This window comes from Lolium perenne, chromosome 7, assembly GCF_019359855.2.
Source record: "Lolium perenne isolate Kyuss_39 chromosome 7, Kyuss_2.0, whole genome shotgun sequence".
In the NCBI taxonomy this organism is placed as follows: domain Eukaryota; kingdom Viridiplantae; phylum Streptophyta; class Magnoliopsida; order Poales; family Poaceae; genus Lolium; species Lolium perenne.
The window spans coordinates 1845239-1871138 of NC_067250.2; the positions used below are offsets into that span (position 1 = coordinate 1845239).

The 25900-nt window shown below is 45.4% G+C and overlaps 2 protein-coding genes across 2 annotated transcripts; both read right to left on the minus strand.

Moving 5' to 3' along the window:
* Window positions 1-2708: 2708 nt before the first annotated feature.
* Window positions 2709-7452, minus strand: LOC127313892 (methyl-CpG-binding domain-containing protein 1-like). The gene is made up of 2 exons (XM_051344370.1): window positions 7287-7452; window positions 2709-3324 (listed from the first exon to the last, which is right to left on the minus strand). The coding sequence occupies exons 1-2, from the start codon at window positions 7356-7358 to the stop codon at window positions 2821-2823; spliced, it is 576 nt and encodes a 191-aa protein (XP_051200330.1). The 5' UTR covers window positions 7359-7452; the 3' UTR covers window positions 2709-2820.
* Window positions 7453-9092: 1640 nt separating this feature from the next.
* LOC127316319 (sucrose:sucrose 1-fructosyltransferase-like) lies at window positions 9093-11249 on the minus strand. Its single transcript, XM_051346716.1, has 4 exons — window positions 11048-11249; window positions 10912-10920; window positions 9987-10837; window positions 9093-9770 (listed from the first exon to the last, which is right to left on the minus strand). The coding sequence occupies exons 1-4, from the start codon at window positions 11169-11171 to the stop codon at window positions 9093-9095; spliced, it is 1662 nt and encodes a 553-aa protein (XP_051202676.1). The 5' UTR covers window positions 11172-11249.
* Between the last annotated feature and the right edge of the window lie 14651 nt (window positions 11250-25900).

The following is a 25900-nucleotide window of genomic DNA, read 5'->3' on the forward strand; positions in this document are numbered from 1 at the left end:
CTCTTCACGGCGCGGATCCACTTCTCCACCCTTCTTGCATGGAGAGCGACCTTGATCTTGAAAGACATCCCTTTGCCCATGAGGTAGTATACCCGAGTTTGAGGAGCCGGGTCGCGCGAGAGGTGTTCCATTGAGTCCGAAACGTTGATGGAGAGGAGAGATTTTTGGTAAAGGACATGAGATGGAGACGTGAAGAATGTGTGCGGCAATGTTGGAGAAGATGTGAGGAATATAAAGGAGAGGAAGATGAAGATGAACAGGCAGCCACCGGGTGATCCATTCCCGTGGTTGGACACCGGCGCCGACGGCCCATATTCCGACGTGTGACGCTCGATTTCGACGCCATTAATGGCGATGCGACTATCAGCGTCCGTGCGTGGAAGACTTTAAGTCCCAGCTCATGTCACCAGCTGGGACTAAAGGGGGTGCTAGGAGGCACAGCGACCGAAAACCCTTTAGTCCCGATTTGGGATACAAACCAGGACAAATGGTTTCTAAAAACCGGGACCAATGGGTGTCGTACGATTGGGCGGATTCGGGGACGTAACCAGGCCTTTAGTCCCGGCCCAGGACACGGCCGGGACCAAAGGGGTCTGACCAAAGGCCTGTTTTCTACTAGTGAAATGTCCAGAACGAGTCACTGAGTGGAAGATATCTTGGTATGCCATCAGATCTTGGACGATCTATCAGGGGTGCGTTCAAACACTTAAGTGACCGTGTCTGCAAAATAAGTCAAGGATGGCTGGAACATCTTCTATCCTCTGTGGGTAAAGAGATTCTTATCAAATCCGTTGCACAGGCAATTCCCACATATTCCATGGCATGCTTCAGACTACCGTGTGGTCTATGCCAACATATCAATGGACTCCTCCGTAATTTTTGGTGGGGATGCCGTGATGGGAAGAGGAGAACTTACTGGGTGACATGGGAAGAAATGACCACACCCAAATATGCTGGAGGTTTGGGTTTTAGAGATATCAAAATCTTTAATCTAGCTTTGCTAGCTCGGCAAGCTTGGAGAGTTCTACAAAATCTAGAAACTTTAAGTGCCAGGATTCTCAAGGCAATCTATTTTCCAGATTGCGGTTTTCTGGATGCACAGTTGGGGTAACACCCATCTCAGATTTGGCGTTCGATTATCGATGGTCCTGAGATCCTCGTTCAGGACCTCATAAAGAGGATTGGAACAGGTGAAAATACACATTCTTGGAATGACAATTGGTTGCCACGGGAATCTTCTCTGAGGCCAATTGCATGTCGCAAAGTAAACCCTCCAATAATAGTAGCGGCCTTCATTTACTCAACTACTGCAACTTGGAACAGGCAGAGGCTAGACGAATGGTTCTTGCCCATGGATGTTGAAGGAATATAGGCCACCCTGCTCAGTACGACACACTTTCATGATTTTGGGCTTGGCATCATGAAGGAACTGGAGTTTTTTTCTGTTCGCTCAGCTTACCGTATGGTTGTGATTTCAAAGCGGCGACGTGAGGCATGGCTTGACGGCACGCCGACCAGCTCAGATCACAAACATCAGGAAAATAATTGGTCAGCTCTTTGGAGGGTACGAGTACCATGAAAACTTCGGGTCTTTCTTTGGAGGATGGTCAATAAATCCATTTCCACTGGTGACGTTCGACATCATCGAAACATGGCACCAGATTGTTCATGTTCACTGTGTGGAGTTGAGGACTCGTGGCGCCACTTACTTCTTGAGTGTACGATGAGTAGATGTGTATGGGCTCTTATGTGTATGGGCTCTTGCACCAAAAGCAATCACAGAACATATGATGGGCACGGCTGAAACGGGTGCAAAACAATGGATTTTCTCGTTGGTCAACTTGCTAAAACACGAGGACTTGATTCACTGCTTTGTCACGCTATGGGCGATTTGGTTTGCCCAACGCAAAGCAATTCATGAAGGGATCTGTCAAAGCCCGCTTTCCACCCATGCTTTCGTGGAAGCTTTCTTGCAAAACCTAGAACATGTTTCGGCAAGCAAGAAGAAGGCTGGATCACCGGCACCCATTCAGCCGGTGAGGAGATGGATCGCACCACCGGCAGATCATGTCAAGATAAATGTTGATGCAGCTCTGCGAAAGACCGGCATTGCAGGAGCCAGGGCAGCTGTGTGTTGTGTGGCCAATGGTGACCACCTGGGAGCATCGGTGATGGTGGTGAAGGGCATTGATGACCCTGCTACGAAGCGATTGCCTGTCGTGAGACTCTAGCTTTGGCAGTTGATCTCCAAGTCACGCGGCTGATGATCGCTATGGACACTTCAGTAGTATTATGAAGGAGGTCAAGTCCAGAGCTGCTAGCTTCGCTCATATGTCTTTCGTTCACGAGCGAAGATCATCAAATACTGAGGCACATGGTCTTGCTAGATCATCTGCCTCACGAGACTTTGGTCGTCACGTCTGGCTGGCTCAAACGCCAGACTGCTTTTTGTATCCCTATGACAATTTCTGTTTAATAAAGTGACGGCTGTTTTTCCCTCAAAAAAAAAAAAAATCTTATACCATGCGTATGCCCCAAGATGTCTCGGCCAGATGGTGCATGGAGTAGGACTTGTAAGGACGTCAAGAAGGCAGCTGAGCGTGGCCTTATCAAGCATCTCAGACTTTTACCAAAAGTGATGCATAAAAAAGAAAACATAGATGCATTAAAGTGCTTGGAGTCATACCACGGATCCTTATAAAACAGAAAAACCGACTTCACTACTGTAGAACCATGTACCATCGCTAGTACTAGTACCTTCAATGTAGGTTCATTCAAGATGTAGGCACATGAACAGTTGTGTAGTATTTTCTGCCATAATTAGTTCTTGCTGCTCGAAGCATTTTTCCTGCCCCGCCTTTTAGCCCTTTTAGTTCTCCATGCAGAGCTGTCCGAAACAGTCTCGTCAACAATCCTGGGTAGTGTAAAACTGAAGCTCTCAACTGATAAGCTGTCTTTGTATTCTGGATATGCGTCGAGAAACTTCTGCACGTCTTCTGTGCCCTTCGCACGCTTCCCATTCGGCAGGACATAGTGGACATCCGTTTTAGCCAGATCACGTCTCAGAATCACTAGCCTCTCGGTGTTGGGTGGAGGCTTTGGAATGTTGGGCCTGTCCATGAGCCAAATGCGGCTGCTATCATGCTCAATGTCTGCAGGGTCTTCACATGAGCAGCAAGGTCTTTTACTGCAGAACCATGGATCATCGTTGAAGTTCTCACGAATGGTCTCAAATTCGTCTTTCGTTGGAACCGTACGCCATTTTCTACATTCACAACACTGTACTGCATACATGCCAATGGATTCCCTTGAAACTCGTTTTCTCTGCCAAAATAAGAAGGTTCCTTGTAAGTATTTTGTGATATCCATCAGGAAAGCCAAGCAATTCATCAGAAGTAAGCATTTATAGAGATTACTTAAAAAGCCCAAATAAAAAAAAAACCATAGCAACCTAATACTGGCAGTATGTTAGGAGCATAGTGCAAACTGTGTTTGTAAATGCGTACAGCCCCAACAAGTCTAACATAGACATTCATGCAACTTATCAAGAACCAAATTATAAATTAGTTGCATAAATACATTTGCTTTCCATGCCGACAGTTGTCTTTGGTTGAACAATGTCATAGCACAGCTAGTTTTTTCATCAGCTATTTCTTCTAATGTTATCATCAGCAGAGCCGGGAGATGCAATTGCTCTAATCGATTGCTCTTTTCCTTAGCTCTGTTGATTGAGAAACACAAAATTACTAAATCTACTTTAATATTGGGACCATTACTCTCTATGGTTAGTTACATAATGGTTTAGGTTATGTATATGTCGTCATGCAATCTTATGAACGGTAAATAGGTCAACGCTGCTGCAATAGATATTTCCATGAACATATGGATCAGTAGAAAGCCTACACACTTGTGTATAATCTATATAAGTTAGCATGTTTGGCATGGGACGGAGACTGTGTAAACATATCTGACAAGAGATAGGGGCTGTGTAAGCCCTTCGGTGATTGGAAATAGATTTCACAATTCTTCATCCTCTCGTTACCGGAATTTGGCCGTTTGCCATGTGCCCTTGAGTGTTTTTTCATCAGCGCAGGCAAAGCCTGTGTTGCCTGGAAAAACTATTGGCATGAAGGAGGCACTTGGCAAAAAGGCGGAGTACTCTCGCCAAACAAAATGGCTCTCGAAAAAACTGGGGACAGGTGTCCAAATTGACCTCCGTTTCCTGCAGTTTTTTTTAGAATAACACAAAACTATTTTATGCTGATTTGACCTACTCAGATGCATGCGGAGAATGGTCCAAAGCGACACAACTATATTTTGGTACTACAGATAAATTCAGTCTAACAGAAAATAAAACTAGCCTAGAGGGGGAAGAGCCTGTCGGCTTTTTTCCCTTTAAAAGAATGGTGTGCGCGACAGTTGGTTGCGAGTGCGGAGACTCGAACCCGAGAAGGCCAGGACGCATCATCCCGTCCAAACCACCAGGCTAAGCCTTATTTCACAATTCAGATATTTCAAAGGCCAAAGTTTATCATGTATCCCTTCCCGGCTACAAGATCCGTGTGCGGAATCAACAAAATTCATTTGCATAAATAGATTTTCTTTCCATGCCGAAAGTTGTCTTTGGCTGGACAATGTCATAGCACAGATACTTTTATCAGCTATTTCTTCTAATGTTTTCATCAGCATAGCCTAAAGGGGCAATTGCTGTAATCAATTTTTCTGTTCCTTAGTTATATTGATTGGGAAACACAAAATTACTAAATCTACTTTCATGTTGGCACCATTACTCCCTATTGTTAGTTAGGTAATGGTCTAGGTTATGCATATGTTGTCATGCAATCTTAAGAACTGCAAATAGGTCACTGCTGCAATAGATATTTCCACGAACATATCGATCAGTAGAAAGCCTACATGTACACTTTGTTTGTAATCTATATACGTTAGCACGTCTGACATGGGACGGACACTGTGAAAGCATGTTTGACAAAAGATGGGGACTATGTGTCAGCCCTTGGGGTGATTGGAAATAAACCTCACAATTCTCCATCCTCTCCATTCCCAGAATCTAGTCGTCTGCCAAGTGCTTTTTGTACCAGGCAGACCTGCTATAGCTATAAGCCTGTGTGCCTGGAAAAACTCTTGGTATGAAGGATGCACTCAGCAAAAATGGAAGCGGGCACTCGCCAAAAAGGTGTAGTAACCCTCGGCAAACAAACCGCCTCACCTCAAATATTGGTATGCACAACAGCTGGTTGCGAGTGCGGAGACTCGAACCTGAGAAGGCCAGGAGGCATCATCCAGTCCAAACCAGCAGGCTAAGCCTTGTTTCACAATTCAGATGTTTCAAAGACCAAAGTTTATCATGTATCCTTTCCCGGCTACAAGACATGTGTGCTGAATCAACAAAATTCATTTGCATAAATAAATTTGGTTTCCATGCCGAAAGTTGTCTTTGGCTGGACAATATCATAGAACAGCTAGTTTTTTCATCAGCTATTTCTTCTAATGTTGTCATCAGCATAGCCTAAAGGGGCAATTGTTGTAATCATTTTTCTGTCCCTTAGTTATATTGATTGGGAAACACAAAATTACTTTCATGTTGGCACCATTGCTCGCTATTGTTAGTTACGTAATGGTCTAGGTTATGTATATGTTGTCATGCAATCTTAGGAAGTGCAAATAGGTCACTGCTGCAATAGATATTTCCATGAAGATATGGATCAGTAGAAAGCCTACATGTACAATTTGTTAGTAATCTATATACGTTAGCACGTCCGACATGGGACAGACACTGTGTAAGCATGACTGACAAAGAATGGGGACTATGTAAGCCCTTGGGTGATTGGAAATAAACTCACAATTCTTCATCATCTCATTGCCAGAATCTGGTCGTTTGCCAAGTGCTTTTTCACCAGAGCAGATCTGCTATATATAAGCCTGTGTGCCTGGAAAACCTCTTGGCATGAAGGAGGCACTCAGCAAAAAATGGAAGTGGGCACTCGGCAAAAAGGTGGTGTAACCCTCGGCAAACAAACCGCCTCACGGCAAAGGACCGGGACATGTGTCCAAATTGATGGTGCGCGGTTGACTGCGGTCTTTTTATTGAACACTATAAAACTATTTTATGTTGGTTCTGACCTGCTCAGATGCATGCCAAAAATTGTCCAAAGCAACATGACTATAATTTTGGCACTGCACATAAATACAGCCTAACAGAATAAAAAAGAACTAGGCTAAAGGGGGAAGAGCCCCTCGTTTTTTTTTTAATTAAAACCTTGGTGTGCACGGCACCAAGTTGCGAGTAGATATTTCCATGAACTGCAAATAGGCCAACACTGTTGCAGTAGATATTTCCATGAACATATGGATCAGTAGAAAGCCTACACACTTTGTATGTAATCTATATAAGTTATCACGTTTGACATGGGACGGACACTGTGTAAGCATGTTTGACAAAAGATGGGGACTATGTAAGCCCTTGGGGTGATTGGAAATAAACTTCACAATTCTCCATCCTCTCATTGCCAGAATCTAGTCGTTTGCCAAGTGCTTTTTCACCAGGGCAGATATGCTATATATAAGCCTGTGTGCCTGGAAAACCTCTTGGCATGAAGGAGGCACTGAGCAAATATGGAAGTGGGCACTTAGCAAAACGGCGGAGTAACCCTCAGCAAACAAACCGCCTCACGGCAAAGGACTGGGACGACAGGTGTCCAAATCGACCGCGCGCGGTTGACTGCGGTGTTTTTATTGAGCACCATAAAGCTATTTTAAGTTGGTTCTGACCTGCTTATATGCCTGCCAAAAATATTCCAAAGCGACACGACTATAATTTCGGTACTGTGCATAAATACAGCCTAACAGAATTGAAAAAAAAAAAACTAGGCTAGAGGGGGAAGAGCCCCTCGTTTTTTTTCCAAATTAAAGCTTGGTGTGCACGGCACCAAGTTGCGAGTGCGGAGACTAAAACCCGGACGGGCTGAGACGCATCAGCCCATGGAAGCCAACCAGGCTGAGCCTTGTTTCACAATTCAGCTTTCAAGGGCCAAAGTTTATCATGAATCCTTTCCCGCCTACAAGACATGTGCACGGAATCACCAAAATTCTCAATAGCCACCATTCATGTTCGCGGATCCAGGACGTAGATAATTTTACCAAGCAAATAAAGATCATAACCCACACATCCCTACCAGATCAGACAACCAGATGCAACCAGACCTACGCCCACAAACAGCAACGGATTCAACCAAACATGGATGGGAAAGAAGGTTAAGCGCGCGGACCTGAGAGGGCCCCGGCGAGACTGGAACTGGAACCGGCGCAGGGGAAGACATGGTCGACAGTGAGGTTGACATGGTCGGAGACTCGCGGCGGCGCGTGTTCTTCGGATGGGGAAGGGAAGGGGTTGGATCTCGATCGAGGGTAAACGGGACGGTCGGTAGTAGGGTTTTTAGGGGGAATGTCGGGGCGAGGATAGACGGACACGATCGTCCTCGCCTAAATCGATACCAACCCCGACCGTAAATACGGAGCATAATATTTCACTTACTGCTTTCCAGTAATGACCTAGCTAGGGGAAAAACTCTACGAACTGACGTGCCATCATACGTCAAAGTCCACGGGCTTAAAATTGGGAGGAAAAAGAGAGAAGATTACGGCAGCTCTGGCTGGCCTCTGGTAGTTTCTGCTTTCTACTGCTCTAACCTTTGAGACGACGGCTGAGCTTTTTCTGTTACAGATTGATCGATGAGGACAGTGTCCACTTCTTTTCTTGTTACTGAACTATATGAACGAATTTGACCAGAATTAGCACGTTAACATAGTACCTTTGCTCCCATGATGTGAGCACGCCGGCGACGCCATGCCCGGCGTAGGAGCGCTCACAGCACCGCTTCCAACAAGTAGGAGTTCACCATGCCAGCTGGGGGAGCTCCCTTGTCGTGCACGCCGCAGCGAGAACCTGGCTGGCTGCTCGCGACGCCTAGGAGAAACTTGGCACATTGCGGAGCCAAGAGGCACGTCACCGCTCGTGCCAGCGCCTACGCCGCCGACCTATACCTCGTCGGCCCCTAGCCTCCGAGACATGGGATCATGGGAATGGGATTAAATAAGGAAAAAGTGGCAGATATTTTCTTGCCACCATATTTTTCCCTGATGAATCGTTGTCCTGCTCTCTCCTATTTTTAGGCCCAGCGACCTTCCAGTCGAACTGCACGTTAGCCCGTAACCCTTTCCTTTGATTGGATTTTTTGTGGTTAATTGGAAGAGGTTTATCCAAACATAAGAGCTTGCCGGACAGTCAGCCACAAGGCAGCTAAACAGGAAGCTAGGAGTCTTGTCCATCCAGCTCTCGGTCACATTATTCAAAATGTTCGCTTTCCGAAAAGACGCACCGGGTAGTTGGATATCCTTGATACATGCTAAATATCAAAAGAAATAAACAAAGAAGCTAACTCTCCAATCTCAACTAAAAGAGGAGCCACAATCAAACAAGAAATATGGCGAGTATTACAGAGGTTGACCAGCTCTATGCAGTCTGCCTCCATTATCACGCCCGTGAGGGCACGAATCTTGGCGAAGATGACCCCGTCACGCAAAGCCATGCTCTCAGCAATGAGAGGTTTCGTGATTCCGAAAGAGGCTTGCTCCAAACACCAATAAGGCGGTTTGAGGAGCGTGCAACACCTTGATAGCGCCATCGGTGTTGATTTTAATATAGTCCGATTTAGGTGGCGTCGGTGTTGACTTTAATTTACATGCTCGAAAGTGAGGCGGATGTCGTCGGAAACTCTCGACGGCACAGGCAGTTGGGCGACGAAATCAAGGTCAGTTATTCGGTTGGGGAAGGGGGTGGATCTCGAGGTTACACGGGACGGTAGGGTTTTATGGGGATACACGGACATGATAGTCCTCACAAAAATCGATGCCAAGCCCATCCGTAAACCCGGAGCATATAATATTATTGTACTTTGGCACATGACACCTGTATCTTTCTTTCGGTGGGATTTCAGTAGAGAGAGTAACACTACAGTATATTTATCTATTTGTGAAACAATTTTGACAAGAAATTTCGAAATAAATGAAGTAAATTAATCCCGCACATGTTTCTTTGACGAATCCATCTCGTGCACCACGAGCTTCTCTACAGCGACAGAGAAACTGGTGGCGTTATTGAAAACATACACCCCGGCCTTCGCATAAATGGCCTCTGATGGGTACACCCGTGACGTCACTGCCAATCTTCCGCCCATCGCGAAGCTCTCCACGATCGAATGATCCACAAGTATCCTAACAGATAAAACCTCCCCGTTGAGCATAGGAACGGTGCTGCCCACCACACGCTTCACCACGCTCCTGGCCCGGGACGACCGTGACTCGTCGTGGCAGAAGTGGGTCTGGAGGCCCCCGTCAAGGCCCCTAGACACATAGAAGTACGCTGCCATTTGCTCACTATGGTGTTCGTTAGCGTGGACAAGGAGGCCGAAGGGACCAAGGGCACCACGGTTGGCGGTGCCACCGCTGGTGCTACAGTTGTAGCCACCTTCGTCCTTGTCAAGGGCGCCAACTACGGAGGCATCGAGGCGGAAGGAGGCTTCAATGTCAAGCTGAGCGGCTTGGCGGAGGTTGATGGAGAAGATGGAGCCAGCATCGATGATGATGCCACTGAGGTGAGTGGAATTGAGGCGAAGGGTCTCGACCTCCTCCACCGGCCATTGGAGAAGGTTCGTCCGAGTCTTCTCGTCCAGTGCCACGGTCCTCGGAATCGACTGCACGCAAGCCATACAACATTAATTTGTTAGTTCAATAATTCATAACAGGTTCGACCCTCACTCAAGAATGCACATTGACATCAAAAAATGAAGAATAAAACATGAGAAAAATGGTTCTTATTTTAGTAATAAAATGGCTAGCACCCCACCCGACATAACGAACAGATTGTAAATTCAATGTAAACAAATGATATGGATAGTATAGATAGTTACCTGAACTGAACCCCATCCTTTTGCAATGTCGGTTTGCTTGGAGTCGGCTTCTCTGACCCAACCCCACAGCACGCGCCGTCGCTTCGCGGGATCATAGAATGTCTTGGACGCATAAAACATTCCCCAATCATACCTCAACCCGTGCCCCAAGTCTGCCTTCGGGTCCAACGGTGTCCACCTATTGGCCTTTGCATTGTACCTGCCCAGCGCATAATAGTCATGTCGGTCATCGTCACTACTCTCCTTCATCACGTACAACATCCCTTCCGATGAGTTCTTGCCATTGCCGCCGACGGGGTAGAAGTCGACACACTCCCACATGCCAGAACCATTGACACGATGCAAGTATCCCGGGATGAGCTCGTATCTAAGGAAGTCTTTCGTCTTGTACGTCATGGCAATACCGGCATGGCCATGGTCGTCCTTGGACCCAATGATGGTGCGCCACGTGTGATCAGACTTGTCGAACCATGCGGTGGTGGGGTCGCGGAAGTCCTTGATGCCAATGCCCGGGGGCGCGCGAAGGATGGGGTTTGAAGGGTGCTTGGTCCACCTGCGAAGAAGGGGGTCCCTAGGGTTCGCTGGGACAGCGAGGCACTGGACCTGTTCAGACGTGTTGCTGTTCCCGCTATAGAGCAAGACAACCTTTCCGTCGGGGAGGATGGTGGTGGAGCCCGTCATGGCGCCCTTGATGTCATACCAGTGGTCCGGAACCATAGCGAGGGGTAGGTGGCGCCAGCGGACCAGGTCCCGCGACACGGCATGACCCCAGGCGATGATGTCACCCTTGACGGCGCCCTTGGGGTTGTGCTGGTAGAAGAGGTGGTACCATCCACGGTAGTACATCGGACCTGCACGTTGTGTCAATAGTTCAGTGATAGTCCGACAGAAAATCGGCCGTCGATCGTTATCTTAACGTACTAACCGCTGGGATCTGCATGCATGCATGTCGCCGTAGTACATACGCCGCCGGCGGCCACCAGCACACAAATAAGACAGTCAGTTGGTTTCTCCATAGTTACATCAAACCTTGAGCAGAATTTGAGTCTGCAAAGTAATACCGTTCATGTAGTTCTTCTTCGGCTGGAAATGGTACCCAGTCCTTTGCCACTCCAGCATCGCGTTGCTCCACGGGAACCCATCGGCGTCAGCGCCGGCGTCTTCTCCGATACCACCCAATGCCATCTTGTCACCAGCCCGATCCGCCCTGGCCCCTGAGAGCGCGTGGGCGGCGAGGAGCACGACCACGGACAGCACGGCGGCGCACGAGCTCCGGTGGTACAGATCATGCGGCGGGTTGGCGCGTGACTCCATCACGATTTGTTTTACTCTTCAGTCAGTCTCGAGCGGTTTATTTATAATTGGGCCAACATTAATACCTCAATTAGTTAATACTCTGCAATATTGTTGACGAGTTATATATATCCATCCGATTAAAATTTGGTACTCCTCGATACTGGTTTATTGGGCTAGATTTGCTAAATAATACTATGAAATTTAATACCTTGATTTTTGGATAGCAGGCATATATTGGCCCTCTCCCTCTTAATTACTTTACCCTGGTGGGAATTGTTCTGTGTTGTAGGGACGTACTAATAGCATTGGATCAGATTTTTCCGGTACCATATCCAATAACATATTTTTTCAACGGATTTGGAGCTAATCAAAAAATGATTTAGTTGTTCATTCCAATGCGGATATATGAGATCTTGGATTGCAACGATAACGGAGTGGAAACAAACTTAATCGGAAATATACGCGCATAAGTAGGTCGGAAAACCATACAACCAAAAAATAATTGATAAATCAAGTTTACCAAAATATTTATAAAACAAATACCGTGACACAATAGAATGAATAAATATGCCATAAACACATGAACAAAGTATGTTTATAAGGATGCAATAATGGAAATACAAGGACTAGAATAAGACCGACGCATGCTTCAATAGCCCAGTATCCTAACAAGTTTGGAAGTGTGCAATTGTTTAATGGATGAACTCGTCAACTCACTAACTACCAAATATGCTCTGTTAGTTTTGATTTTTGGGATAAATTTGGATAAAAACCATTAGATAATCCTAAATAATTTTTGGATACAGTATCCGGGTGCTATTTGGTGTACCATATTCTATACGGTATCCAGTATCAAGTTCGGACAGATAGCCTTGTCCTTGGATTTCATCAGATCGGTTATGGATTCTGTAAAATAGATTCGGTAATGAATTCAGTGCAAAAATTATCTTATCTGGTTGGTGACAACTTATCCATCTAAACAAAAAATGGTACTCCTTCCATACTGGTTTATTAGACTAGATTTGCTAATTAATAGGAGATTTTATTGACTTGATTTTTTTTTTTTGATGCCTCTCGATTAGTGGTACAGCTGTAGCATCTGAACTCGTGTACCAACTCACACCACACGCACACCACACACACGCACACCCCTAGTACACAAGCTAGACCTACAACTACACACACAGAGCACGTATATTTTGTGATTTGACAGTTGTGGCACGAATATACGTGGGAGGCGCTGAAGATTATTACGCAGGGTGAGACACCCGAAATTCGTCCCCAGAGGGGATCGAACCCGGGCGGGCTGGCAGGCCACTGCCGTGCCTAGCCACCGCGCTACGAGCGCGTTCTCATTTTATTGACTTGATTTCTGGATACCAGGTATTGCCTCTCTCTTCCCCTTAGGGCATGAAAAATGATTGATAAGACTGTCTAATCTTAATCATGTCACGTTACCTAGAAATAAAAAAATGATATACAATGGTTTTTTAGTCTCTAGTAATAAGAGATCCCTAAATATATGGTGAGGAGATTGTTGCTAAGAGATGATCTTTTAGCTAAGAGAAGACAAAACCCTGACCCAATAGATAGCCACCTTGCTCACAACACATCCCGCCACAATCCCAATAATGATGCTTAGTAAACCCAATCTGCATATAAATCTGTACATATCTAGCTAAACAAATAACATTACCATCAATGGTAAACCTAAAGTTTTATGTAGAAAATTTTGACAACACTAAGATTCAGCAAACTGCAGGGGCAACATCTATTTATATGCACTGAAGAGACAGCAGTTAGAGACATGTGTGATGCATTTCACGTTCGTTAATGATCCTCACACTAACTATCGCATATCGACATGACACTCAGCTGAATTGAAGCGGTGTGCCTCTCATCCATTACAGGCATGCATGTGACACAGTAGAGCCGTTCAATCGATTAGCCACATGCATATGTACATACATAGTTGCGGTTACCTATGCACTTGGCTGATCTAAACCACACGGAAACTAAGCTAGCTTGTACATACACTGATACACATAAGCACATCACACATACACACTCATATTTGTCAAATATTTTAGAGAGAAAAGAGGAAATTAAAATCCAAATTTTATGCAATTTATAGCAATCATCATACTAGAACTTTTAAATAAAATCACTATAATTTACATTGCCATATAATTTTCCTGTACAACAACTCATTTTATTTAATCATAATCTAAATCGACCAAATTGACAATTTTCCATTACAAATTATTACCGATGCCAGATTGACAAGTTTCCATTACAAATCATATTTAAGCATCTCGTCGCCACGTCAGCATAATACGGTAGCTAACCGTACCCAGGACCGTATATGAACATCCGACGCAACTTCGAGGACTGCAATAGTGTTTAAAGATGATTTCGGACATATACCGTAAGTTTCAGGACTAGTGATGCATTTTACTCTTGTATGTGTGATGCACGCCTCTGCTGGCACACAAAAGTCCGCAACCCACACCCTATCTCACGATGGAACAACTCTGGAGGTTAAAAAACAGAAGGATACCAGAAGAATAATGAAAGAAAATTCTGCCAAATGGGAGTTCCTCGTTGGCCAGGAGCATGTCCTAGCACAACTACAAGAAGATCAAGACTGAGCATGTGAAGCACAACTACAAGGATATCAAAACTTTGTGGACAAGCGAAATGAATATGAAAGGAGGAAAAAAACATAAACTTAAAATTCTGTCCACAAGGCACAACGTCTCGGGGAGTACACACTCGCCAAGCTACGTTTATTTAGATCTCATATCTGGATATCCACGCTTTTTAGCTCTGAAAGAGACTAAAGATTAGAAGGCATATTTAATTATTTTTTAGCAAGTATCCGTAAATATATGTTATGTTCTCACGAATTTTTTTTTATTACTATTAATGATCATGGACATAAAAAAGCAGTCATAGGCCATAAGCCCATTTACCAGGCCTAACCAAACCAAAGCTTTTCTATACATACATACGGTCATGCACTTGGAAAGCCGGGTGCGCCTATTCAGCGCTTTAAGCGGGAGCGATCATCAGCTCCGCTCGAACGAACGGCCAGTGGGCCAGGCCCATTTAGTCTGTCTTTATTCCTCTACATGACAACCCAGCATGACTTATCTACTTTGGTTTAAAATCAGAACAAAATCGAAAACAGAACAAAATTCAAACCGAAAAAATTTCAAAATTGAATGATTTCTAAAAACGAACAATTTTCAAATTATAAGAACAAATTTGAAAAATGAACGATTTTTAAGAACGTACAATTCAAAATTGAACAAATTTCAAATTCAAAAAAGTCCGAACTAAAAAATACTCAAAATTTTAAAAGTTCATATTAAAAATGTTCCAACTTTTCATAAAAAAATTCAAAACAAAAAATGTTCAAATTCGAAAAAAGTCCATGAACAGAAAAAATGCCATTAAATATCTTATGAATAACATAAAAATGGTCGTGACTAGAAAAAGGCGCTAAACAAATTTGCGAAGAACAAAAAAGAATCCATGAAAAAAAAGATCATGAATTGAAAAAAGGTTGTGAACAGAAAAAATTTCCTAAACAAAAAAAGCCGTGAACTAACTTATGTAGAACAGAAAAGGAAGGTGCCCAGAAAAATGCCATGAACACATTTGCGAAGAACAAAAAAATTGTGAAAAAGAAAAAGTTGTGAACAGAAAAATATCGTGAACGGAACAGAAAAAAAGTCGTGACCAGAAATATGTCGTGAACGGAAATATGTCGTAAACGGAATTTTTTTGAATTTGAACAATTTTAAGTTTGAACGATTTACGAATTTGAACATTTTTAAATTTGAAAGATTTTCTAATTTGAACTTTTTAATTTGAACGATTCTTGAATTTAATTTTTTTAAAAACTACACAATTTTCAAATTTCAACGATTTTCCAAAAGGAACATTTCTTTAACCTGAACAATTTTAAAAATATTGATGTTTTTGAAATCAAAACAATTTTTAAATCTAAACTTCTTCAAATTTCGGAAATGTTCAAACTAAAAAAAATTCAGATATGAAAAAGTTCCAAATTGAAAAATGTTCAAATTAAAAAGTATGCAAATTTAAGAAAAAATGATATCTGAAAATTGTTCAAACGAAAAATGTTTATATCTAAAAGTTTTCGAAATAAAAATTGTTTAAACTTAAAAATTGTTCAAATTTTTTTAAAAATCAAATCTAAAAATGTTGAAACTTAAAAAACGTTCAAATTCAAAAAAAAAAACAAATTTGGAAAGTTCAGAAAAACCAATCGCAAAATAAAAAAAACTGGAGGAAAAAGCCCAACAGAAACCAGTTGTAAATGAGAAAACTGAGAGAAAAAAACGAAGGAAATCCAATTCCATCGCTAATGGGCCGGGCCAACTCGATCCCTCTCTGAGCGGAGCGATCGCTCGCTCCCGCGTTGAGCGGAAAATAGGAATTGCGTGGAAAGCCCATCAGGCTATGAATTAGATGCCACTCCCTGACATACCAGCCTGGCCCAGCCCACCTGAAAGGCTCTACTCAGCTGCCTAGGAGAAAACCAGTTTGTTTGAGATTCATCCGGCCAAACCCAATTGAAAGGCCAAAAGAAGTAGAGCTTTGTTTCTTCGACTTGGTACACTCGGCAAGAAACTGCTCGCTCCGGTATATGATAAGTAAATCACTGATTTTCTTTTAAAAATATGTATCGCTGATTTAATATAAACTTGTTAGTGATCCGAGTGAGTAGCTAGTAGCAGTAGCACGGAAAACACTCGGATGAACCGGGCGGCATTTGCTCCGGGTGGAACTCGCTATGCCATTGGCCAGGGGATAGGTGGTCCCTTCTATAGTGGTGGCAATTTTTTTTTTACTGCAATCGCCAATACAGCTACAAATACATAAGGATGGGACCCGCCACTGGAGCAAATTTATTTCCCCATCACCATCCCAGGGACTCATTCTGAGCATCTGCTGCTCGGTAGCAGAACGAGCTCTCCCCGAAGATTTTTCCCAGCGATTGTCTACCTACGGCGATAGGTGCGGGAGTTAGTGTTGGATCCCTGAGCTCCAAGCGGCGGTGAAGTTTCAACAGTGCAAGCGGGAGATACGGTGCAAGGTGAGCGGGATGGCGGTGCAGGCATCGGTGGTTGATGCGATGGCATGCCGTGTGGCTGGCCGCTTGACCTGATGTGATGGGAGGCGAGCTGAAGTGTTGACGACTCACACTGAGCAGCCGCGGCGGCAGGAGCGGCGCCTGACACATTGCAGCGGCGGAAGGACCGGTGCCCTGACACAACACAAACAGTGGGAGGATTGGAGCTGTGGTGTTTCCGTTCTGTGGTGCCCGTGGCTGCCATGGCCTTCGTACAAGGTATCGCCGCGCCGTTCTTGCGGCATCCACTATCCGCGACTCTGCCTCGCATGGTGCCTGCTGGTCCAGCGGCGAAGGCGGTGCCCGTGGACGCGCTGTGGCTGTGCCTTATCGACGGTGGCACATGAATCATGCAGGCCAGGACGGTCGGCTGGACCGACGACGCTCTGGACATGAGCGTTGAGCTCCACGATGCCTCGCCGATTAAGGCCAGTCCGTGGACCGTAATTACCTCTGCGTCGGCCTCTCTCTCTCCAAAAGTGCGAGGACCATCTATGCAACCATTCATATGGTAGTACTTTCTGCGAAAGACGATGGATGCTGCTTGCCGGAGCGTGCGAACGGAGGCGCCGCGAACGGAGGTTGCAGTTTTTGTTGGATAATTAGGCACAATTTCCATGATTAATTCCAGAGTATTAAGCATGACGAAAGTAACTACTGACATGTGAAACTCGAACATACTAGATGTAGTGATCAACATGAACAGTAGCAAAGCAAACAGTACAACATCCATCGCTAAACAGATCGAGATATGTCGCACGTACCGATCTGGTGGAGGTGGCGGTGGAGGTGTAGAAGATGATGTCGCAGCAGTAACGTTGTTGATGACAACGTCGTTGACGACGGTAGGCAGCACCGCCCGACTTGGACGGAAGGCGACCCGTGATGAAGAGCTTGAGCAGTCGCGCAGAGCGCTTCCCAAAAACCTAATTCGCCCTCTCCCGTACAGGATCGCAAGGGCGAGTGGTTCCGGAGACCTGCTCTCCCGTTCGCTGATGCACGTCGGCAAGCGGGATGGAGTAGGCTATGATGGCGGTGCAAGCAGAGAGAGGTGGAAACCCTAACTCGTGTATTAGATGTGTTTCTGCGGTAGCCGGGCAGGAGATTATATAGGCTCGGGAAACCCTAGGCAACGTGGGCCACACCCACGTCGCACGAATGTTTCGAGTCGGTTACAGATAGCCCACGATCCGGGAGCGACCCGAACCGACTAACTGCGACGCGTCCGTCTAGGACTCTGTCGTTTTCCTGAGCTGCAAAAAGTAAGGAAAGTCTCGGCTCAATCCACTCACCACGAGCGCGGCGCGCGCGTCGTGACGTGTCGTGTCGTGTCGTGTCGAGTCGAGTCGAGTCGAGTCGAGTCGAGACGAGCGAGGAGGAGGAGGAGCGCGCGCGTGTAGCACCCCTATTCTCACTCACTTACTAGTGGTGGAACAACCCACCTTATAAGGTGGTCTAACTTCCTCCCAACTTTCCATGTGGGACTAAACTTCCCACCTCTTGCCACTCCCTAGTGAGCTGCCACCAACTTGGGCTCAAACTCACAAGGCTGCCACTATGTGGGCTTTGAGATTTATAGGAAAAACTGAAATCTAATTTGGGCCACTAAAAATGGGCCCAATATTTCAACAATCCCCCACCAGATCTCAAATCCCCATTTAGAGATTTACCAATACTCACTGCTTGTTTATATACCAGTGTTTCAGCGGAGACTGTTAAGTTGAACTTCCGCCTAGAACCTTAAGCTACATCCATTCACACTTGAACAATGGACTAAGCCTTGAATTGCAAGTTTTGCGCGAACATGGTGTCACTCAAAGTCATGACCAGTACATGGCTGCCAGTAGCCTACCCCGCGGGTGAAGCATATGCGTCATACTTCGTGGTCTCTTCATGAGTTTACTAGAGATCACCCAAATCTCACAGATTGCGACGTTTAACAATCAGACTCATATAGGTGTGTTATTTCAAGAATGCTCTGTAGGACAGCATCTTTGCTAATATAGCCAACATAAACACATTAAGGCTTGTTGCCAACCTGCCTTACAGCAATTGAGAGTTGTGCATCTTCACATAGAGAGGGTTACATAATACTCTCCTCAATTAAACCACTAGTTTGTTCTTCCCAGGTCCTAATTCACGGGATCTCCGATCACAAAGGTTGGGTTACCACTATGGTGTAACATCAACGGGTCTCAAACCCATCTCCCTCGATGCACTTTCTATCACATTACGTGATAGTCCGTTTGTAAAGGGATCTGCCAGGTTTTTGTCTGTTTGAATATATGTAACAGTTATTACTCCGGAGTTTCGCAATTTCCTGACAGACTTCAAACGTCTCTTGACGTGTCTTGATGACTTCGCGTTATCCTTAGAATTGTTCACTTTGACAATTACAGTTTGATTGTCACAATTCAAAAGGATTGCCGGAACAGGTTTTTCGACCACAGGCAAGTCCATCAAGAGCTCACGCAACCATTCTGATTCAACAGTGGTTGTGTCTAAAGCAGTAAGTTCTGCTTCCATAGTTGACCTCGTCAATATGGTTTGCTTGTAAGATCTCCATGATACTGCGCCACCTCCAAAGGTAAATACATACCCACTTGTGGCATACAGATCAGCTACATCTGAGATCCAATTCGAATCACTATATCCTTCAAGCACAGCTGGGTGCCCTGAATAGTGAATCCCATAACTCATTGTACCACATAGGTAGCGCATGACCCTATCAAGTGCATGCCAATGATCGATGCCGGGTTTGACATGAACCTACTCAACTTGCTATGACAAAAGAGATGTCGGGTCTAGTCGCGCTCTCTAAGTACATGAGTGAGCCAACGATCTGAGAATATCTCAATTGATCTATGGCAATCCTCCGGTTCTTGCGTAGTGTCACACTGGGATCATAAGGTGTTGGAGAAGACTTGCTATCAATATAGCCGAACCGGCTCAAAATCTTCTCAACATAATGGGATTGCGTTAGAGTAATCCCACTCTCGTTCTTAATCAGCTTGATGTTCTAATCACATCGACTTCTCCCGGATCTTTCATATCAAAACTCTTTGACAAGAAAGACTTGACCTCGTGTATTACTCTCATGTTTGTACCAAAGATCAGAATATCATCCACATACAAACATAGTATAACACCTTCGCCCCACCATAGCGATAGTAAACACACTTGTCAGCCTCATTGACAACAAAGCCTACGAAGTTAAAGTTCACAAACTTCTCATGCCATTGCTTAGGTGCTTGTTTCGTGCCATATAAAGATTTCAAGAACTTGCACACCTTTCTTTCTTCACCTTTTACTACAAACCCATCAAAGCTGATCCATATAGATTTCCTCTTCCAACTCTCCATTAAGGAAAGCTGTCTTTACGTCCATTTGATGAACGATAAGACCATAGGAGGCAGCCATGGATAGTAGTACTCGAATGGTGGTAAGTCTAGCGACAGGTGAATAGGTGTCGAAGTAATCTTCACCTTCTCTCTGTGTGTAGCCTTTCGCTACAAGCCGCGCCTTGTACTTTTCAATAGTACCATCAGGTCTTAGCTTCTTCTTGAACACCCATTTGCAGCCCACAGGCTTGCATCCATGGGGTCGTTCTGATAGCTCCCAAGTTCCATTAGAAAGGATCGAGTCCATCTCGTTATGGACAGCTTCTTTCCAGTCATCTGCATCTGGAGATGCATATGCCTCTGCAATGGACGTGGGAGTATCATCCACAAGGTACACAATGAAATCATCACCAAAGGATTTTTCAATCCTTCGTCTCTTGCTCCGTTTAGGAGCTTCATTGTCATCCTTCTCAGTAACATTCTCATGTGATTGTTCAAAATACTCATTAGATGTCTTGGACTCAGGAATTATCTCAGTAGAAATTCTAGCAATGCTATGCATATCTTTCATAGGAAACATATTCTCAAAAAATGTTGCATCACGAGATTCCATAATAGTATCAACATGCATATTAGGCACCTCGGATTGAACTACTAAAAATCTATATCCTACACTCCGAGGAGCATAACCTAGAAAGATACAATCCACTGTCTTTGGTCCAAGTTTGCGCTTCTTAGTAATTGGAATATTGACTTTCGCCAAACATCCCCATGTGCGCAAATACGAAAGTGATGGTTTTCTCCCAGTCCACTCCTCGTAAGGGGTTTTATCTTTATTCTTGTTAGGAACTCTATTCAGGACATGACATGAAGTCAACAAAGCCTCCCCCCACCATGCCTTTGATAAACCAGCAGTGGCTAACATGGAATTCACCAAGTCAGTCAGCGTGCGGTTTTCCTCTCGGCAACCCCGTTTGATTGGGGTGAATAGGGAGGCGTCCTCTCATGAATAATGCCATGTTCCTCACGTAATTCATCAAAGATTTTAGGAAAATATTCGCCACCACGATCCGACCTAAGACGCTTGATCTTTCTCTCTAGTTGATTTTCAACTTCAGCCTTATAAATTTTAAAGTAGTCTAAAGCTTCATCTTTAGTTCGCAACAAATAAACATAGCAAAATCTAGTCGCATCATCAATCAATGTCATGAAATATCTCTTTCCACCTTTTGTCAACACACCATTCATCTCGCATAGATCAGAATGTATGAGTTCTAGAGGTGCCAGGTTTCTCTCCTCGGCCGCCTTGTGAGGCTTCTGAGGTTGCTTTGATTGCACACAACTATGGCACTTAGAACCTTTGGCAATGGTGAAATTCGGAATTAAACTTAAAATGGATAGCCGAGACATTAAACCAAAATTAATGTGACATAAACGAGAATGCCAAACACTGGTATCATCACTAACATTGCCACATATATGGTTCACAGACTTATTACTGAAATCAGAAAGCGAAAAGCGGAACAAGCCTCCGCACTCATAGCCTTTACCAATAAATTGTCCAAACTTGGAAACAACTACTTTATTTGACTCTAAAACAACCTTGAACCCATCTCTGCATAGAAGGGAGCCGCTAACGAGATTCTTGTTCATAGTAGGGACATGCTGCACGTTCCTCAGCTGCACGATCTTCCCCGAAGTGAACTTCAGATCTACCGTGCCAACACCACGAACAGAAGCATGTGACCCATTCCCCATCAAGACGGAAGAATCCCGGGCGACCTGGTAAGAAGTGAACAAGGATATGTCAGCACACACATGAACATTAGCACCTGTATCAATCCACCAACATGGAGATTGAAATACCGAAAGAACAGTAAAGAGATTACCGTACCCATCAGCATTGCTAGCGGTCACCGTGTTGACTTGCCTCGCCTTTTTCTTGCGGTCTGCCCTCCCTGGACAGTCCTTAGAGAAGTGGCCAGTCTCTCCACATGTAAAGCAGCTCAGATCTGCTTTGTTTATCATCTTCTTCTTCTTGAAGGTTGTAGTCTTCATAGGCTTATTGAAGGAGGGCTTGTTATTCCCTTTGTTTTTGGATTGTTGGATAATTAGGCACAATTTCCATGATTAATTCCAGAGTATTAAGCATGACGAAAGTAACTACTAACATGTGAAACTCGAACATACTAGATGTAATGATCAACATGAACAGTAGCAAAGCAAACAGTACAACATCCATCGCTAAACAGATCGAGATATGTCGCACGTACCGATCTGGTGGAGGTGGCGGTGGAGGTGTAGTAGATGATGTCGCAGCAGTAACGTTGTTGATGACAACGTTGTTGACGACGGTAGGCAGCACCGCCCGACTTGGACGGAAGGCGACCCGTGATGAAGAGCTTGAGCAGTCGCGCAGAGCGCTTCCCAAAAACCTAATTCGCCCTCTCCCGTACAGGATCGCAAGGGCGAGTGGTTCCGGAGACCTGCTCTCCCGTTCGCTGATGCACGTCGGCAAGCGGGATGGAGTAGGCTACGATGGCGGCGCAAGCAGAGAGAGGTGGAAACCCTAACTCGTGTATTAGATGTGTTTCTGCGGTAGCCGGGCAGGAGATTATATAGGCTCGGGAAACCCTAGGCAACGTGGGCCACACCCACGTCGCACGAACGTTTCGAGTCGGTTACGGATAGCCCACGATCCGGGAGCGACCCGAACCGACTAACTGCGACGCGTCCGTCTAGGACTCTGTTCGTTTTCCTGAGCTGCAATCGAGGCTCAATCCACTCACCACGAGCGCGTCGCGTCGCGTCGCGTCGCGTCGCGTCGCGTCGCGTCGAGACGAGCGAGGAGGAGGAGGAGGAGCGCGCGCGTGTAGCACCCATATTCTCACTCACTTACTAGTGGTGGAACAACCCACCTTATAAGGTGGTCTAACTTCTCCCAACTTTCCATGTGGGACTAAACTTCCCACCTCTTGCCACTCCCTAGTGAGCTGCCACCAACTTGGGCTCAAACTCACAAGGCTGCCACTATGTGGGCTTTGAGATTTATAGGAAAAACTGAAATCTAATTTGGGCCACTAAAAATGGGCCCAATATTTCAACAGTTTTCAGCAGCAGTAGGGGCGGAGCACGGCATGTTCATACTCGTCTTGATCCGGGCCGCTCCAGCGGTGGAATAGCTTGGGAACCAGAACGCCACCGCCGACATCGCTGCTCACGCCATTTTCATTTTCTTCCCTACACCGCGACGCTGATTTTTCTATCGCTCAGCGACTCCGCGCCCCTGCCCCTGACCATGCGCAGGCGCGCAGTCTGTTGTGCCTGCCGTCGCTGCCTTGTTTCAGGCTCTGCCGTCGCCGTATAATTTCAGCAAGAGAGACTGCCTCATGGCCTCGTGGCCATGCATCAGAGGAAGGACCAGCGGGGGATGGACCGTTGGGTGTTTATACTGCCTTTCTTTCAGTTCATCCCGGACAAAATACGAGCTAGTTTGCCAGACCATGCCGCATGTTGGACCAATAGGATCTCGACTTGCGCCGGGAGCATATGTCGCCCAGTTCACTATATTCGCTCTCCGGTAGCACGTACTACTAATTACTAGCAGAATGCCCATGCTTCGCTACGGAGCAAACATCAGCTAATATCTTTCATATGTATCTAAGGGCAGAGACACCGATGACCGGGACCTCGATTCGGACAACGGTAGGCTAGATTTCGGCCATGAAGGGTCAATTCCAATGGTTGTGCTGCGAGTAGCGCACGTCGGCGGGCAGGCCGATGAGGCGGCGGCTCCAACCCTTGCTTTGTCGTCTTTTCTGGTGCGTCGGGTAGAGGGAGAAAAAAACAAAAGGCTTGTTTTGTTTTTCTTTCGAGAGAGTGGACGAACGAAGGCATCCAGCGGAAAAAATGTAGCGATAAGATGGCATCTAGACTTTGTTTCTTAGATGAGAATAACGTGGAGCTTATCACGATAGTTATGGATGCCCTATCAAATGGATAAGCTGTTAGTTAGTAGTGACAATTTTTGTAGTTATCTAAAAGTGTGACACTAGGCATTTATATGTTTCACTTTAATAGTAAAGAAAAATATGAGAAAAACCATGAAGAATGTGATCCTATTTATTCTGGACACATTTTGGAAGCAATATACAAATACTATAACATGTTTTTCCTCTAGTTGCGACCTCTGTAAGCTTTGTCCGCATCTATGATGCCTATGTAACAATTTTCTCTTATTTTTTTGCATTTTTTTACATGTTGCTTCCTTTAGATCCACCGCTAACACCAAATTCAACCATCCTGTATCACCGCTCCCTCTCTGACTCTGTCATGACTAGTGGCCAGTGCCTCCGATTTGCTAGATCACACCATTTCTCTAAAACAAATGGCTCTACAAAACCCTAACATCTGATTGTTCCAACAAGGTATTCAGCTGTTGTTATGGGTTTCGCTTCGCCCACGACACTATTTTATGACCATACTATGTTTTTTGAGGGAGTCTGGTGGCAAAAATGGCAACCTTTGTATCCATCGTCGATGATAGAGGAGTATGCAAGGGCGTTGTACCATTTTTGGAAGCGGGACAACTGCAAGAAATTGGAACTTGAAACCTCACGTTACATGATCTGGCATTCAAGATCATATATTTACCATATCTGGCTTCACCTCTACTATCAACCGTTCATGCATTGCACATCCTCTTCTCCATATCCAACATCCACCACACTGACCCACCCAAAATCAATATAAAAAGTACATATGAAACCAATACTTACAAGAATATAAAGCGGAGCTTTTTCCCAAGAAAAGATTTAAACTCTCTAATGGCAGGAAATAAATCGGAGTAAAAAGACATGTACCAATCCACTCACATATCCAAAAGCATCCAGTAGCCTCTTACTTCTTCGGTCGTGTAAGGAATCAAGACACTCAAGCTCAGCTTCGCGGTATCCCGTGACACGCGATAGGCTTGTCTCCGCCGCTGACGACCTGGAGCCGTCTATGTCCAACTCGCGCTCATGAAGGCCGTCAAGCCAGTCCAATCAGCGCGAAAATCCGGACACCTTCCCCTTCTACCACCAGGCAAAGGTCGAGCCCTCAAAGCTCGTACTCGCCAGAAGAAGGCCCCCGCGCCGCGCCATCAAGGTTGAGCTCTCAAAGCTCGTGCTCTCCATCCTCAACGACCCCGTCATCGGTCCTCTCTCAGCGACGTGGGCTTCCACGGAGGTGACATCAAGCTCACCATCATCCGCCCTACGTTGCCCATGCCCATTCTCGGACGCCTGCGGCCTGCCCACATGGAGCCGCTTGAAGCCTCTCTTCCTTTGCAGCTTAGCTACAACCGGTGATTCAATTCCGTAGACTTGGAGAAAGCCGCCATCGTGATTGCAGGAGGGTGAGCGCACAGGGGCTGCCCTCCCAATCCTTATCGATAGAGAGTGACTTGGGACAAGAAGGCGAGGTTCTTGTACGTGGACGATCACCCAGCAGGAAACAACCCAGGCGCGCCCCACCCCCGTGCACCTACACCGGCGTCATGTAGACTACCCGCCCCGCTCGCTTATGTGCGGCACCGGCCGGCCTTTTAGACTCCCTCGGCCCGACTCCCCGCCTCGTCTCGCCAGCCGCACTGAGCTCACAGACCTTGTCCTTTACCAGGGATTTTGTTGGAGTTTAGTTTAGATGAATCTTGTTGGAGTTCTGCGGGGTCGTTTGCTGCTTGCTAGGATCGTTTCGTTGCACAAACATGTTTATTTTTGGTAGCGTGGAGTTGTAGATGAGCGAGATAGAGAGCGCGGTTAGCAGAACGATAAGCACCCATATTTTAAGGCGTGTCATCCTTTTTTGCTTATTGGGATGTGGAATGAGGAATGATATGTATGTAATTTGTGAAAGTGTGACATGAGGCATACGCAGCTTTCAGCTTAATAGTAAAGATAGAAAGAACACGACGAGAGTTTAATCAGCCAATTCATCAGTGGTTTCAACTCAAACAGAATAAAGATGTGCACTGGCGAAGGGCATACAAATATTTTCGTCGATGAATAGTTGAAAACTATCTTTAGTGGGTTAGTCCCATGCCAAACCAGATCAAAGAGATCATCCGA